This window comes from Mycetomoellerius zeteki, unplaced genomic scaffold (genome assembly GCF_001594055.1).
Source record: "Mycetomoellerius zeteki isolate Tzet28-1 unplaced genomic scaffold, Tzet1.0 scaffold39, whole genome shotgun sequence".
In the NCBI taxonomy this organism is placed as follows: domain Eukaryota; kingdom Metazoa; phylum Arthropoda; class Insecta; order Hymenoptera; family Formicidae; genus Mycetomoellerius; species Mycetomoellerius zeteki.
Genome location: NW_017257381.1, coordinates 1,062,662 through 1,079,752, shown reverse-complemented (window position 1 = coordinate 1,079,752; position 17,091 = coordinate 1,062,662). Strand labels below are relative to the sequence as shown.

Genomic DNA, 17,091 nt, shown 5'->3' with positions numbered 1-17,091 from the left:
ATGAAATATGGGCTCGAAACATGGTTTCGGAAAACCCCATGGAAAATCGAGATGTGATTTTAGCGCCATTGCGGGAAAAGTTGGAAGTATTGACTGTCACGTGACATACATTTCGCTCTCTCTAACCTACATTTCGATGATAATACCCTAGTTCACAGTTTTCTCCGACAGGCGCGCTCGGATCAGTTTTTCTATACAGCGCTTTTCCGACACCGTGTTTCGAGCCCATCTTTTTCATGCCGACCGCTTGAGCTTGGACCGATATTCATAGTCGATTCTTATATTCAAGACCGTCTTAAGTATAATCTTAAGATGTCGCAAACCAATCAGAGAGCCGCATTAGCACCTTAAGACATTATTTAAGACGGTCTTGAAATAAGAACTGACTATGAATACCGGCCTTGATCTCCTTCTTATTACTCCGTGGCTGGCTCCAAGGGACTTCACCTTAAGACCCGTTTACAATACACGTAGTAAGCTTGGTTTAAGAAATAAGAATAAGAAATTGACCAGTCACATCATACATAGTCGATTATTCTTCTCACATTCGACTGTGATTGGTCAGCTTCTTAGTACGGACTATGGATTCGACCCTAGTGAAGCTGAAAGTAAATAAAGAAAGAAAATATATATATATATATATAATGGCCGTATTTCTCTCTCTCTCTCTCTCTCATTTAAAGAGACAGAGATTAAAAATCATTTTCTTTCTTTTTTACGATTTTTCTTTGTGAAATGAGGAAAACAGAGGATTATCAAGTTCGCGATAAATTTATAAGCAATGCATAAACGTATATAATGTCGCATTTATCTCGTTGCCGAATGATGCAGATTTAAAAACTATGTTTAAATCAGTGTTTCATCAACACTAATTTTCGATTCATATTTTTATTTAATTCAATAGATATTTTATCCAACGTATTGCATTTTATCATGTTATTCTTTATTATCCGATGTTTCTTGTATAACCGGCACAACGCGATACGACGACCGTTACGATTGGTGGACAAACGGTAGAACATTTGGTCTGTTGGCTATTTCCGATCTCGCCCGGCTATGAGAATTGTCAGACGACGTGGCCGATGATGAAGTATGGTGGGCAGTGCAAATAAAACGGTGATACTATCACCAGTTTCCGATATGTCACGCAGCGAGGACAGCGAGGCTTAATAAAGTAAAAAAGTCGGTATTGTTGCGTTGAATTGGACTCTCCGGCCGCGTTCCAACAACGTCGTTTCGATCCTCTCGTTGTCGCACGACGTTGTAACATGGGTCTGTGCAAGTGTCCGAAAAGAAGAGTAACGAATCAATTTTGTTTTGAACATCGTGTCAATGTATGCGAACACTGCATGGTCACCGGTCACCCGAAGGTATTTTCTTCCCGAATGTATTTTTAACATTAAAAAAAGATCTGTAGATATCTTTGACGCTCGTTCTTTCATGCAGTATCAAACGGTTCATAACCATGCGTGATACACATATCTAATGTCACTGATTTTATGTTTTACAGTGTATAGTGCAGTCGTATTTACTGTGGCTCCATGACCATGATTATAATCCAGTCTGTACGCTTTGTTCGGACAAATTGAGCGATGGAGATTGTATAAGATTAACGTGCTATCATATGTTTCATTGGGTGTGCTTGGATCGATATGCCAGAGATTTGCCAGCAACTACTGCACCAGCGGGATACACTTGTCCCACGTGTAGAGTGTGTATCTTTCCACAACCAAAACTGGTATCCCCAGTCGCAGATGTTCTGAGGGAGAAATTGGCCACTGTCAATTGGGCTCGGGCTGGTCTTGGTTTACCATTGGTACTTGTTATAATTATATATTATTTTACTAGAAATTAAAATGCCTATACCGGTCGAAGCTAGATCTTTTAATGCTTAAATAATTCAATGTGAATTATATATATACTATACTATACATGTATATATACCATATTTGTAGTCTTTGTATAGGCATTTTAATTTCTAGTATTGATTGTGTTTCTCACATGTTATTGTCTAAAATAAGATTCTTATTGTTCATATTATTTTACTTATCAAAAGTGTTTTCTATTAATGCCAAATTTGTTGTCTTTTATCAATTAATCATCATAATTGTTTTGTCGTAGCTAAGTGAAGACAGAGAACAAAAACCAGAACAGGAACGTTCTTCGATAATCGTGGAGAACTCTTTATTCCAAAATCATACAGCTGCTATACCATCGTCACCTACAGTAGCTGTGTCTCGTACAAGCAGTACTATAAATTCAAATTCCATTGTCAGCAATGTACATGCAAATAATCAGAAGCTTGGTCCACCTTATTCAGTCGTGAATATTGATTCGTCTCTAGGATTATCCACTCCGGCATCTAGAAAAGTATGCGAAGCTTACGACGATCCAAAGGACATGTCCTTTGATCATGATGAGAACAAATACCAACGCAAGTCAGCCATAGAATGGTTCCGAAGATGGTGGAAATTGATATCAAGAGCACCAGTACGACGAAAAACTGCAGGATCTATATATAAAAGATATGCAGTATTGGTTGTCATTGGTATATTATTCTTTGTTGGAATTATTTTGCTCTTTTCGTGGCTGGGCAGAATGGCGACCGATGGTGATCCAAGTTTCAACGTAATAGCGAATCCTAATCTGAAATTTGGGGAGAAGTCTGTAATTTAATATATTACGAGCAGTGATACAACAATAATCAGTCTGTTATAAGAGATGGATGAAATAATCTCTGGAAATGCAAGAGATGTGGCAATCGCGAATACATAATTGGAATGCAGTTAGAATTGTGAAAAAGCACAATTTTGTGGGACAGTAGGACAATCTATAAATTAGTGTATGTAATATTTGTTAATTTTTATGTAAATTATATCTCAGCGAAATTGTACATTTAAACCTGTAAAGGCTTATCGATTTATAATCTATGAAAATATTGTAAGAGAATGTATTAAAAACTTGTTTTCTTATCCATATGTTTAGATCATAAGATTGTAAGATCGAGGAACTTGGAACTATTTTGCATGTGATATTTTACATATATATAGTAACTCAGTATTTAACGCATTTTAACCTTTTATCTAATTTTTATGTGACGTTATTTAACCGGTAGTTTGTCACTTATATTTTGTATTTTATGAATTATGAATTATTTTTTATGTAATTGATTTTTTATTTATTGCAATGCGAAATAGTTAATTTTTTTGGGGCCAGATAACATCTTCATGAAAGAATGTTTTCTATCAAATCTGGGACTTTGAAAGAAAGCAGCACAGTTTGATATCTCTCCAAACTTTACAAGCGTAAAGGAAAAGACGTAATATATGCTTTTTCCTGTGTAGTGCGGAATAATGAAATTCTAATGAAGACTATCCAATCTTTATAAACAACTAACCCATGAAATATTAAAATGCTTACAATACAACCATACCTACACGCAACATGGGTACGATTTATTCTGTTTTTTTTTTCAAACGTAACATTTTTTCTTAAAACGGATTTTGTTAAAAGATTTACTCAAGTTCTCTTTTGTTATACCTAACAAATAAAATGTAAGAGTTTAATACGTTTGTCCCTGCTTATTCGATAACTGAATAATAAGGGTCTCCATGGCCATATTACAATATTAATTTGTTAAATAATTAATTTTAATTGTTAATTATTTAGTTAATTGTTAATTGATCCTCTGATGATGAGGGATACATTAACATTCGAACAAATCGAAATTGAATGTTTTGATATTGAAACATTTTAGGCGACCAAACTTGGGAAATTGCATTTTATTTTGAATACTTTACTGCCTATTCCGCATCAAAAATCAACGAGAATGCATAATGACGGGCGTTACGTGAGTCGGGTCACATTTCTTAACGTTGTAGAGAGGCTGGTTAGGCAAGTCAGAACGATCGTGCAGGATCATTCTCCCCGTTTCAGCGGACGTGGCGAGTACAAGAATCGACCGTAAGTGTGAATATACACAATTATTTTGAGTATTTATTTACTAAAATCGTCAACAAAATTTACCCTTTAAAAACACATGTATATTTTTACAATTGAATAACGAAGTCTTTATCAGTTTGAATTGGATCTTAGAAATAACATTTCGGTATGAATTTATACTCTTGTTCAGTTCTGCAATCTGCGCGTCGGAATCATTTTCAGTCTCGAACGCAATCGTACACCAAACTCTGATAATAATATATCACAAATTAAATTGGCAAGCAATTTAATTTGTAATATTGACGCTAATAAGCATCTATGTAAGTTGAGGTTTTTGTTATTCAGTTGCATTTTTTTATTTTACTAAGTGTGACGATATTTAAATCCATAGCAAGCAGTCAGAGACCGGTTTGTGCATAAATCGTGTAAGCTAATACTTGTATATCGGACAACAAGCATTTGTAGTGAGTATTCACATAATTTAAACATGAATTCGGTGGAAGAAGTGTATGGTAGCGGATGGGCAGCGTGGTGGAGAAAATATTCAACAGCATTACAAATTGGAACGACAATTTCGTGCAATATCGCGTATCTTGCGGATGCCGGACACACACATAAGGCTGTGACGCTTTCGATGGTTTTGCTGGGTAAGAAGATCCATCTGCTTACTTTGCTCATTTTTCCCGTTCAGTAACTCGATTGAATCGAAATCAAATATATTCCTTGATGTCTTAAATCTTTTCTAGATATTATATCTGATTTTAAGAAACATTATTATGCCTCCTTTAGATTTAAACCTTCGCTGATAACTTTAAAAGGTACCATCGATATTTCGATTGCAAATTTTCGCGTAAATAAATTTAAATCTGTTAAAAATAAGTAAAATTTAAAAATTAGAAATATGTATTATATTCATAACATCTAACTTTGACCGATTATTAACATTCTTTATATTTATGTATAGCATTCACACGGTCGTATTTATCTTTAAAAATAAGTAAAATATACAATCCGGTTTCTATGATGATAAAGATTTGTTGTTAAAGCTTTGCAGTGTACCAGAATTTCTTTCAGATTTTTATATAATTTGAAATAAAAAAAGCTCTGCTTTTAGAAGACTTTTATTACTGATGGAAGAGTTAAATTCATGTTGCCGGCAGAGAGAGAGAGAGAGAGAGAGAGATAATTTGTTTTAAAAGAATTTGCGAGATGCATTTTAGATATGATCTCATTAATTAACTCAATTTGTTAAGTACTTAACTTTGTAATTACAACGATATAAATTTTTGTCTTTTGCTTAATTGTACCAACAGTTATATAAAACAAATGCACTATTTAAAAATGTTATCACTAACGTTTCGACCATTTTTTTGTTAGGATATTCGTGTATAGCATACCAGCTTCAAAGATTTCAATAAGGCAAAGTTTGGATATATTACTAATTTGGTATAAAAAAAGAATTCAAATTAGCGATAATAAGGAAATTTCTTGTTCTTTCCTTTCGCAGGTGGTGCTACTTTGTACTGTTTCTTCAGTCGTCGGCGGAAAATAAATGCACGGGATCTTATCGTTATAACCGGTTGTAATTCCGGTTTGGGCTATAGTCTAGCGATGCACTGTCGTGCCAAGGGTGCGATGGTTTTGGCCGGAGTGCGCGAAATGCCAACAGTGCCTTCTAACGCCGTTGAAGCATTAAGGAATAAAGGCGTTATTGTTCATCAAGTCGATATTACGGATGGACAATCCGTTCGGGATTTTCGTCACAAAGTTAAAGAACTGTTGGAGGAGCGGCAGTTAGGTGAGTAATACGAAATAAACAATTGAGTAAGATACATCTCAATAAACACAATGTTACATGTAACGTACATGTAACATGAAATGTCAGCTCAACAAGATAACTAATATAACACAGTGTGTATAATTGTATATTACAGTTATCTTGTTGAGCTGACATTTCATGTTACATGTACGTTACATGTAACATTATGTTTACTGGGGTAGGAGGATGCAAATAATTTGTTAGTCTGTCAAATTTTATATTTGTTTGTTATATTGTCCGCAGTACTGCGCACGTTGGTGAATAACGCAGGGGTGATGGTTTTTGGCGAATTCGAGTGGCAAACGCAGAAACTCGCGGAGTATCAGGTAAACGTGAATCTGTTGGGAACGATGAAAATCACGCGAGAGTTGATGCCGATTTTACGGGAGAATCGCAGCAGAATTATCGTGATATCTAGTCATTGCGCTAATGAGTCCTTACCGGGTACAAGCATCTATGGGGCTACGAAGGCCGCCCTCCTCGCATGGACCACTTCTCTTCGGGTAGAGGTTGGCAAATACGGGGTCGAAGTGGTCTCCTTTATACCGGGTCAGTACAACTTTATCTAATTTTATCGGTACTAAGTAAATAAATTATTTTCGCTAAATATGTTTTGTTTGATTTATTTTTTTGAGCTGTTCTTTTTTAATACGATTCTCTTTCTTTCTCTGCTCACGACGATAGGTGGCTTTGTATTACAAAGCAATATCATGAAACGGCAACGGCTGCACTTTGATGAAATGAGACAACACATGTCGGAGGAAGTGAAACAATTTTACGGCAACTATTTCACTCGATACGCAGAGTACTTTTGTATGCCCTCGCTTACGGAAAATCGAGATCATGCAAAGATTATATCAGATCCGAAAATTTATGAAACCTTTGACAACGCTCTTCTCAATATCTATCCTTCGGCAGTTTACAGGTAAACTTGCTAGCGATATGATTAGATACCCAGCAAACATCAAGTTACACGTAACATAATGTTAATTGTAACTTCCCACTCAATAATATAATACGTGTTACATTACAATTGTTGAGTGGGAAATTACAACTAACATGTACGTTATATGTAATTTGATGCTGGATGCAGTTTGTAAAGATCGCTCATTCAAGCGAAAAACATTATAATTGTTATTGCGTTGATTATATATGTTAAAGCAACGATCGCTATATTATTTTCAGATGTGAGTCATGGAGATACTTCTTTTATCGTATTTTATTCAAAAGCACTCCAATGTCCATGCGCGACCGATTGGTACAACGTTTCGTCGTAACACCGCCATGGAAGACCGATGAAAAGTAAATTATCGTTATTATGTTACTAAATAGAATTTTTATTCTTTATTATGTTTAATGCTCTTTTGTATTTTTTTTTTTATTCAAAAGAAGAATATTATAATTATTCATTTAAGAAACTGTGACTAAATGTGACATTACAACGTTATAAAATGGAAGATTAATTATTATATAATTCCTCTCCCTTTTTTCTCTCTTTTACAATCTTTATCGGCAGTATTTTTTCGAACGAATAATCTATGAGATTGGCGCGAGTGAGGCATTTTTACATTATTTTATTCATTGACGTCGTGCTGCTGATGCAGCTGTCTGTTGGTGTGGCGATTACATTAATTATTACTATTCACCCAGCTGTAATAGCAAGTGAAATATTAAAATTCGTGAGAAAGTTATAAATAGCAACACGAGACAATAGGAATGAGCTGTTCGAAAATACATACAAATGCATACATATACGAATAGACACATGAAACACACATATACGTTACATATATGACGTTCGTGGAACGGTTCGTTCGAAAATAATATCACGATAATTCTTTTCATTTCTACTTAGTTTCTTATAAAGTTTTTTTTCTGTATAAGAAAGAAGTGGACGGACTGTTTCTCGCTCCGTTGTATTGGTCTCCGTTATATTAAATAAATAGTTGCTATGTAATTAAATTAAATATAATTATCACAATTTGCTAAACGATTAACAATAGGCCGTTACTTATACGAGGTCATTGCGAGGGAAATATTACGAAGTATTGAGATTTTAGAAAGATCACGGAGACTGATACAAAAAAAGGCAGCTAGTCCACGGCGAATAACATTTGTTACTCGGTTTCGAAGAATAATGCTATAATTGTCGGTCAAAATAAATGTAAGTTTAACGGAATAAAATTTTTGAATTTTTTTAGTCCGAACATATAACACAATTCTTAAATTGGATTTATCAAAAACAACGATTGCTTTATTTAATTGTTGATAGATTACTTTGATTGTTCGGCGATTGAATTTCATGTTTATGATTGATAATTTCTATAAACTTGCAATGTCATCGATGCAGGTGTTAGCTCTCGAGTGTCTGGAGTTTTTTTTTCATTCGAATTAAAACTTATCAATGTATAGGGCAGCCAGGTGTTCGATTAGATATCGTGCTAATAAATAAGCGATTATTTCACCGATTGAGAATCACATCGATTGTCACTGCTCCGGTGAAGACGCCAACATGAAAGCTTTCGCATCCGGTAAATTTTTCCAACTGTTAATTTCTTTTCCGATTTACATATGGTGAATTCGATCACTCGCACTACACTGGATCAGTGTATATTAAAAGCTGCTTTATATAAAATATCTCAATGTAGTGATACAATATAATCAACTTTGACAATGAAATGATACACATATATTTTGTTAAATAACATGACAATATTATTAGTAGATAGTTAATCGTTTAAAATATTTATATATCTTTACATTTAACTTTGCTAATGTCACGTGAAACTGCTTTTAGTATGCACTGATCTAGTGTAGTGCAAGTGACCGAATTCGCTAATAATGTTTACTTCGAGGCGCGTTATTTGACTGTTTACATTTTTTACGTTGCAGCCTGTATCATCCTTGCGATCTGCGTCGCAGCGTCCCTACAAGACACTCCGTACAATCGTTGCGAGAATGGACCTCCACCCACGTTATTGGTAGTAGATGAATGCAATAGTTCTCCTTGCGGTTTTTACAGAGGAACCAATTTGACGGCGCATTGGAACTTTAAAGCCAGTAAGTAACGTTATATATATGTATATAAAAAAAAGAATCAAGTTAAACATTATCTAAAATCAGCTGATCGGTGCAGATCCAAGCATAAATTATAGCGAATTAACACTAAGCTTGTGTTCTCGTCTAGAACGATTATTCGCAGAGTTTGCAAACGTAACATTGACAGTATTGATGGTATAACATTGACCACGAAAGCCTGGCGAGCAAAATTTGTAGAACGCAGCCTTGAATAAAATTGAAGCCGATTCTATTGCTAAATTTCCGGCAACAAGTTAGACGATGCGTATGTTTCGAAGTTTGTTTTGTATAACGCGTTTTGTTGGCTCGTGCAAAGCTCGTGATATTTTTACCAGTATCGTACCGATAGATGTTGCTTGACGAAGGCATAGCTTTCTCGCTGACAAAATTTAACGAACCCTTTTTGAAATATCGTTTATTCTCGATGATTTGATTATTTGAAAAATAATCGCTCAAAGATTCATCGTTAACTCATTTAATTTTTTATGTAATATCTCTTGCAGTCGCTAATACAGAAAAACTGACAACTCGCGTGAGAGTCACAATCATGGGGATCACGATAATTTATCCATATCCTTACTCGAATGCATGCGAGTCTCTGACAAATAGCAAATGCCCTTTGAACAAAGGCGACGATGTAACGTACAATCTCGTCATGCCGATATCTAAGAATTATCCATCTGTGGAGCTGACCATCGAGTTCTCCCTGTTTGACCAAAACGGGACCCCGCAAGTATGCTTCTTGTTGGATGGCCAGGTGAAAGATAAATAAAATAGGCTCCCGTATATTACGATCTCAATAGTTTAAATTTAATCAGTTTAACCTTTCTATCAGTGCATTACCCGAATATTCTTTATTCTTTAACATAAATTGTTAAATTTTTGTATAATATTATAATAGATCAGTGTAATAAATAAAATTATGTAATAAATAAAATTAAATTTGTATCAAATTTTCGTCAACGTTATTATTGATTTTCTTTCGAAATGAACGAACGAAAATAATGCGTGACAGACAACATGTACAATTTTATTATTTAATAATAGAATCGAAATTTTAATCACAAGCTTCATAATTAATTTAAATAATAATTACAATTCCCCTATAGCACGAAATATTGCAGCAATATTTCAATAGTGTGTAATATTACAAAACTTGCAGCAATATTGCTGTAGTATTGAAATTTTAATATTGTATTGGAAATATTGCAACAATATTTTATTTTTACAAACATTGTTACAATATTGCAGCAATGTTTTATAAAATATTGCAATTTTTCAAAATAATTTTGCTGCAATATTTCATGCTGTAGGGATTATGACGTTTTGTAATAAAATTTCTTTATAAAATATTTGTAAATTTTAAAATTGACGGAAGGTACATTTTTTGAATATCATATAAATATCTGTGTCGGTTAGACACCTTGAGTAATTGTGTCTTCCAACAAGCGATACAAATGACACGGTGTGACACAATGGATCATTACATCCTTGTTGTTTGCCTATGTTAAACAAAGATGACATGATCACTGTGTCGCTTGTTGGAAGGCACACGTTATTGCCGGCGAAACTATAACGTCCAAGACTTATAACTCGAAAAGTACTGCATGAAAAAATATTTTATTATAGCGTTTTGGAAAGCTCTCGAGGTGTGTTACAAGAATATGCAATAAAAAATTGGGGTTTCCATTTAAAAAATTCATGTTGACCCTGACCTGATCTTGGTAGTGTCCCCTATCCAAAACCCGTTATATCCACCTTCTTTCCCCTAAGAAAACCTACAACTTTCATATAAAACTTTTTCTTGTATCTCTTTTAGTTTCTGAGATATTCGCCTGGGGCGATTAAAATGCCCCACCCTGTATGTATCTGTTTAATATTATGAAAAGCGCTTGAAATGAGAAAATGGCTTCGAGTATCTTTCCAGGAATGATTTATAAAAAGGTTTAAGTTATATGATTTTACATGGTCTGGTATTATATCGATCCATTATTCTGATATCAAATAATCAATCATATACGGCGGATATACAGCAATATATGTACAATATTAAATGTAGCATAATAGACCTCTCTCACCACGCTATAGCTTTTTGTCAGAAGAGACTAAAACTTTTGTGAGTCGAAGAATTTTTTTTTTTTATAATATTATTTATGTATGATATATTATTCCATGCGCTTGGATTTATTTACATTACGTTGTAACGGCCGCATGCTACGTCTGTGCGCGCGAGAGGTGATAGAAAGAAAGGAAGCAGTTAGCAAAGCAGAGAAGAGAGAGAGAGAGAAAGAGAAAGCGAGACGGAGCGGGGAAAGATACAATACATCATACACACATGTTGCGCGGACGCGCCGACCAGTGTCGACCGTCGACGTCCGCGACGTCATAGGTGCGGCAGTTACGGCAAGATGGCGGACGCGAGGGAAAATTAGCGGCGGGACGGGAGATCAAACGTCTCGTCAAAGTTGAGTCTCGCGCGAAAGGGATTTCGTGGTGTGGGTGTGGCGCGGTGCGCGACGTGAGACGATCGGTTTATCGTTCGTTGATCGTTTCGATCACGCCGTCTCCTCGTGAGGACGTAAAGTTTGCGTTACGCCGTTACTGATCGACGACCGTTACGCGAAAAAGCACGTCGCGCAGTGTGACGTCACGGCCAGTGACCCCCTCACCAACCGGCGGTAGGGTAGGGTGTCGCTCTGTCTCGTTCTCGGCGACGAGACAGACGAAAGTCGGGCGTTTGCGACGGTCGGTGGTCGGTCGGAGCTGGTCGGAGCTCGCGCGGAGCGGAGTGGAGTGGAGCGGAGCGGAGCGGTGCGGTGCGGTGCGGTACGTTTCGGCCTGTTTCGGCCGCACGGGTAGCGATTAGCGAACGCGAATTGAGTCGCGCGCGATCAGTTCGCGCGTGTGCCACGGACGGAGGGATTATACGAGTTGAGTTGTGTTCTCAGTGTGTGTTGCGGAAGAAGACATCGAGGACATCGACTGTGTGAGACGTGTGACACGCGCCGCGACGACGCGCGCAGCAGGTAGCCGGAGTAAACGTCAACTACGTCAAGCCCGAGCGCCACCGGCTTGTTGTCAAGATGGCGTCCAAGGGGAAGCTAGACATCGAGGTCAGTACACTTTCCTCATATTCTTTTTTTCTCTCCCTCCAGGCCGGCCTGAATGCGCGAGAATGCATTATCGGGATAACGAGGCGCCCGTGCCTCCCGTGTCGCCCGAACGTCCTGAACGTTGCCGCGCTACGAATTCCTTCGCGTCGCGCCAAATGCCGCCCGAGCCGCCACAGCGGCCAACTTCTCGCTGTCGTTTTTCGCTCTGTTGTGTTTCGCTCAGTCACCTTGTCTGCTGCAGGGAATCGACGTCGGTCAATCGTCTACCTCGCGCCGAGGTAAACGAATTACCGCGCGCGCCGCGGCGCCATGCGTCGTCGGTCGTCTCGCTCGCGCTGTTCACGCAGGAACGTCGCGTTGTCCGGCGTAACCACGCCCTGCCACGATAAATCCGTCTGCTTGACTAGCTTGACTAGCTCCGCGTCTCGCGATTCGATCTCTCGTCTTTCACGCTTATTCGATTTTAAATCAATTAAGGTTCTATAAATGTGTTTAAACGGAGCGACTGTAGTTGAATCCTGGCAGTTGATTAACAGATGAAGATTCCATCTCTAATGTTGAATTATATGTGTCAGAAAACAATTTGTTACGGCAAACTTTGATTCCAACACGCGTGTCGATTGTTTTAGTTTCCTGTTACTGTTCTGTTTAACTAAGGTCATAAATTAAATATTATACGACGTTACACGAAATGACAAGAAAATGTTTGTAATGGAAAAACTTGTAATGGAAAATGTGTTGAGGCAATAATTCTGTTTAATTTTTTTACTCGTTTTAAGTACGTCTCGGCAAATGTAAATATACCAGGGCAGGTGTCACTAAACGGCGTGACTCACATAGTCTCAGTCATTATCGACAAAAGAAAATTATGGAACGATTATGGCGGATGACGTTTATAGTTTGCTATTCCAAAGAAAAAATTCGATATTTTTTTATTAAAGAAGAGATTTCGTGTTTTGCCGCTTTCTATTAACAAAGATCCAATGAGTGATCGAAAATTCGTAAATAGATAATAAATCTATAAAATAAGGATAAGGGACAATATCTTTCGTATCGATTCGAATGTGTAGTACGCTGGATATTCTAATCGCACGTATTATCAAGATTATCGTCCATCGGAGAGAATACGCGCTTCTTCGAATAGATTGACCGCTCGATTGGCGCGATGGACTCTCACACGATAAAATGCCAAGAATATTTCCTCCGAGATATTTATGTGAGCGACGGAAATATCTCTCTCTCTCTCTCTCTCTCTCCTTCTTGATATCGATATGTGCACCTCACGTTGGATGGACATTATTCGTCGTTATCGCGAACAACCACGCGGCCTCGCTTGTCCGAAACGTTTGCGCGTGCAATTCATAAAGCCTTTTGAATTATTTATTCTTGACGCAAAATCATGCAGCTGCGTCGCGATACGTCATTTGGTCGAGCTATGCCAACGCTGATTTCACGCGCGACTATTTTTGTAAAAATCACGTGGAGACGAGCCAAACCCGACGGAGAACGGAGGAGAAAGCGAGCGACGATCATATTGTCCCTCTTTTGAGCGAAAACGCACATTGCATTAATGAATATACGACAGGACGCGCGTCACTCGGAAAGAAATTAGTACGCGAGTCTTCTTAGAAGTTTCCCTTGTCGATCATATGTCTGGAACGTTTCTTCAGCATGCAGGAGGTATTGTACAATCAAAGAGTTTGACTGCAAATTCAATCCACTTTTCGAGAACTCGAAGTTAAACTACACTTGTGAGATCTTTTCTCTCCACTTTAAGTGACTATTTCAACACTTCTGCAAGACTATATCTTTTATAAATTACTCGCCGTTTATTTTAAGAGTGATTATGGGAAGAAACCAATCAATCCTTTCTGAAATTAATATATCAATTTAGCACACAGAAAAATATACCTATATTATGTATATTTAAATATAAATTATTTTACACACAAATATTTCAAAAGTTCATATATCCGCAAATCTATCATATCCATTACGAGCATCGAAATATATTCCGAATCTTAGTGAGTTTAATCTTTAATGAAGGTTATTAAATTAAATTAAAACAAATTCAATTTGCTTATTATATAAATAAAATCACTTCTTTTATAAAATTTTATTATGTTCTTTGAAAGCAAAGAAATTCTTGTTTTAAAAGTACATGATGAGGTTTTCTAAAATTTGTAATAAGTATATTTTAAGACTATTGTCAAGAAAATATTCATTGTTAAAGTTAATATTATAGTTATTTAAAAGAAAAAATAAATCAAGTAATCACTTTTTTACAATTAGCAATAGAATGATATTTTTCTGTGTATGGTTGTGCATTATATTTAAGATCATCATTACTGTAAGACTATAAAAATCAGCGGACGTGAAATTACTTTTCATTAGTGATAAATGTTTTGTAAGTTGCGCCGCATAGTTAAGATCGCGTATGTTGTTACACATATGCTAACGCAATTACAAAATTTGCGTAGGTTGCATATCTCCTCAAGCAACTTAGCATAACCGCTTGTAAGATGCGATTTTGCGTAACTATCTGCGATATCTGTACCACATATTATCGCGGTTGCATTCGTTGAATATTTAATTTTCACGGAAATCATAACTTTGCTCGACACGCGAAGCAATAATGGTAGCACAACGTTGTTTGTGATATTTCGCTATTGTGCATGCAGCTCACGCATGTCTCCGCCTTGTGACACGAACGCGAATACATCACATTTTTCTCTCACATGTACACATAATTTTGAGTCGATCCAACTTCCGTTTGATATATTTGCAAAACTTCCATTTATTATTTCCAGTTTTCCGCCGTGTAGTAATTTCTCTGTATATCCGTTCTGAGATGGAATAAATCTCAATTTTAGATTCTAGCTTTAATGTTTCAAGCGCGAGAAAACGAGTGAAATGATGTATATGGGATAGCCCTAGACTGAAATCGCAGCCCCTAACTTCCACCTACCAAAATTCTTCGGTGAATTTTAAGTCGATCTTTTCTCGCGGAATTTGGGACGCGATCTGTCGAGTAGAGACTTATTCTTAGTTTTTAAAGTTAAATACCTGGATCTGCAATTCAAATTTACTTTTAAACACTTGTAAGATGCATTAAAATTTATGAAAATTAAGTACAACCTTTTCCGTTTCTAAATTTTATTGCTGCATTATACTTTATACTGATTCTATATTCTACACTGAGAAAAATCGTCTGGTTGGATTAAATGATAATTCTGGTGGAAAATCGGAATTTTCTGGTTAAATTTACTATTACTGGTTGAAATAACTAGAATTTTGATTGATATAATTATTCTGATAAAAATAAGAATTCTAGTAGATTTTATCAGAAATATTGTATCGATCAGAATTCTGATTATCTCAACTAGAATTCTAATAAATTTAACCAGGAAATTTTGATTCGTTCATTTTCAATAAAAAATTTTTTTTCAGTGTAGTTTGCTCCAAAAATTTCCAAGTTTTAATTATATATAATCGGAAATATGTAGTCGTTGATGCTCGGAACACATTGTCTCCTTTAATTTAACTTCCAATAAATAAAAGAAAACGCATGACTTTCTGACGCATCTTGTCTAATTATCTATGTGAGGGCTTATTGTGGATGCGTCATGGCTGTTGGTTCGAAGTGGACGCTATTAGAGTTAGAGAGAGTAAAGCGGGAGGGCAAATCTGAATCGCTGAACGTAAAAAAAAATAATCCGCCGATAAAAAAGTTGCTCGGAATAATTAATCTTGTAAATTCCTCCGGTGCGGAGATTCGTGTCAAGGTCACGGCTAGTCGTGAACAGAGGGAGAATCTACGGGAGCAAATGTAGTCCATGGCGGCCATATCATAAACTCGTTTCCCCTTCCTCTTATCTCCGCGTACTCCGTGTGATGAGATTCGACATAGGTATATAAGTACGTGTACATTGTGTGCACATATTGCTGTGCATATAGGATTATAACGAGAACCGATGTTTTTTTTCTTTTTAATACGTTTATATTGTAGTAAATTATACAATACAAGATTTATAAATTCCAATAAATAAAAATTAAACTTACAAACTCTCTAGTCAGTCTAATAAAGGCTGAATGGCTTTCTAATTGCTCTCGCAGCCATAAAAACACTAGAATTAGTTGCTTATTTTTAAGTTGAGGTAGATTATATTTAGAACGACATATATCCTAAAATTACCCTTAATATGGTTGCTAGTGAAAAATTATACAAAAAACACCAGCTATTTATATTTTTTGCTATTTATAGATTATAATAGAGAAAACGATGAACAAATAAAATATATTTATAGACTACAACAGAAAATAAAATACGTAAGAGTACAATTAGTACTACATATATCTAAAATACATATTGCAGTCCTAGCATCTTTTAAAGTAAAAACTTAAACTAACTTAACTATTTTATATATTTAAGTACTGAGTGTAGGTGGAAAACTGATATTTTATGTTTAATTGTGAAGCCACCAGTATTTTTTGTTTTTCTTAAGATTTTGAGTAACATCTCTTTCTGGTACCGCCGTACTAAAGCATAATAACGAGCGCTATTAATATACAGGGTGTTTCCAAATTAAATGGCAAAACTTCGGGAGCGTGTAGAGGAGTAAAAAACTAAGAAAAAAAGTCCTATAGACATATGCTCGTTTTTGCTTTGTTTCGCAGGAAATCACGAAAAAAAATGTTTACATTTCTTGCCATATCTAGCACCGACATATTTGATTACATTTTCCACTTTCTGTTATGAATTTGTCAGTCGCTCTTTGAAAGCCTTTAACAGTAGATGAATTTTGTCTTTTGCAATATGCCGCGTACGTATTCTAATAGTGAATATGCTGATATGGTTTTTGTATACGGTTTCTGCAACGGTAATGCTTTAAAGGCGGTGCGAGAATATGCACGACGATTTCCAAACAGAAGAGTGCCAAACCGAAGAGTGTTTATGTTGACATTTAATAGATTGCGAGAGACTGGATCATTTTCAATTCGACAAGAAAACAACCGATTTCAAGCAGCGTTACGAAGAGATTTGCAGGCAGGGAATCGTATTTTACAACATTTTGACAATCATCCTGAGACCAGCGTTCGGAATGCGTCGGCTGTATTGGGAGTGTCACCACAAACAAT

At 36.2% G+C, this 17,091-nt stretch overlaps 4 protein-coding genes across 7 annotated transcripts in view; all 4 read left to right on the top strand.

Moving 5' to 3' along the window:
* Nucleotides 1–982: 982 nt before the first annotated feature.
* Nucleotides 983–2,927, top strand: LOC108726173 (zinc finger protein-like 1). The gene is made up of 3 exons (XM_018453593.1): nucleotides 983–1,370; nucleotides 1,511–1,816; nucleotides 2,122–2,927. Exons 1-3 carry the CDS (start codon nucleotides 1,269–1,271, stop codon nucleotides 2,674–2,676), a joined length of 963 nt encoding a protein of 320 aa, XP_018309095.1. The 5' UTR covers nucleotides 983–1,268; the 3' UTR covers nucleotides 2,677–2,927.
* Nucleotides 2,928–3,837: 910 nt separating this feature from the next.
* Nucleotides 3,838–7,067, top strand: sro (SDR family oxidoreductase shroud). 2 transcript variants are annotated; one of them, XM_018453590.1, is made up of 6 exons: nucleotides 3,838–3,963; nucleotides 4,334–4,589; nucleotides 5,450–5,740; nucleotides 6,005–6,310; nucleotides 6,446–6,686; nucleotides 6,947–7,067. In XM_018453590.1, the coding sequence occupies exons 2-6, from the start codon at nucleotides 4,430–4,432 to the stop codon at nucleotides 7,065–7,067; spliced, it is 1,119 nt and encodes a 372-aa protein (XP_018309092.1). In that variant the 5' UTR covers nucleotides 3,838–3,963; nucleotides 4,334–4,429. The 2 variants fall into 2 exon arrangements, with proteins under 2 accessions (XP_018309092.1, XP_018309093.1); XM_018453591.1 differs by lacking the exon at nucleotides 3,838–3,963 and adding an exon at nucleotides 4,091–4,262.
* A 1,128-nt stretch (nucleotides 7,068–8,195) lies between these two features.
* On the top strand, nucleotides 8,196–9,704 carry LOC108726134 (epididymal secretory protein E1). Its single transcript, XM_018453524.1, has 3 exons — nucleotides 8,196–8,292; nucleotides 8,654–8,821; nucleotides 9,343–9,704. Exons 1-3 carry the CDS (start codon nucleotides 8,274–8,276, stop codon nucleotides 9,609–9,611), a joined length of 456 nt encoding a protein of 151 aa, XP_018309026.1. The 5' UTR covers nucleotides 8,196–8,273; the 3' UTR covers nucleotides 9,612–9,704.
* Nucleotides 9,705–11,663: 1,959 nt separating this feature from the next.
* Atpalpha (sodium/potassium-transporting ATPase subunit alpha) overlaps nucleotides 11,664–17,091 on the top strand; it is a 63,470-nt gene continuing 58,042 nt past the window's right edge. For all 3 annotated transcript variants that reach the window (XM_018453539.1, XM_018453537.1, XM_018453536.1), the window contains exon 1: nucleotides 11,664–11,952. In XM_018453539.1, the coding sequence (XP_018309041.1) occupies nucleotides 11,923–11,952 (30 nt within the window). In that variant the 5' untranslated portion in view covers nucleotides 11,664–11,922. The remainder of the gene's footprint in view (nucleotides 11,953–17,091) is intronic.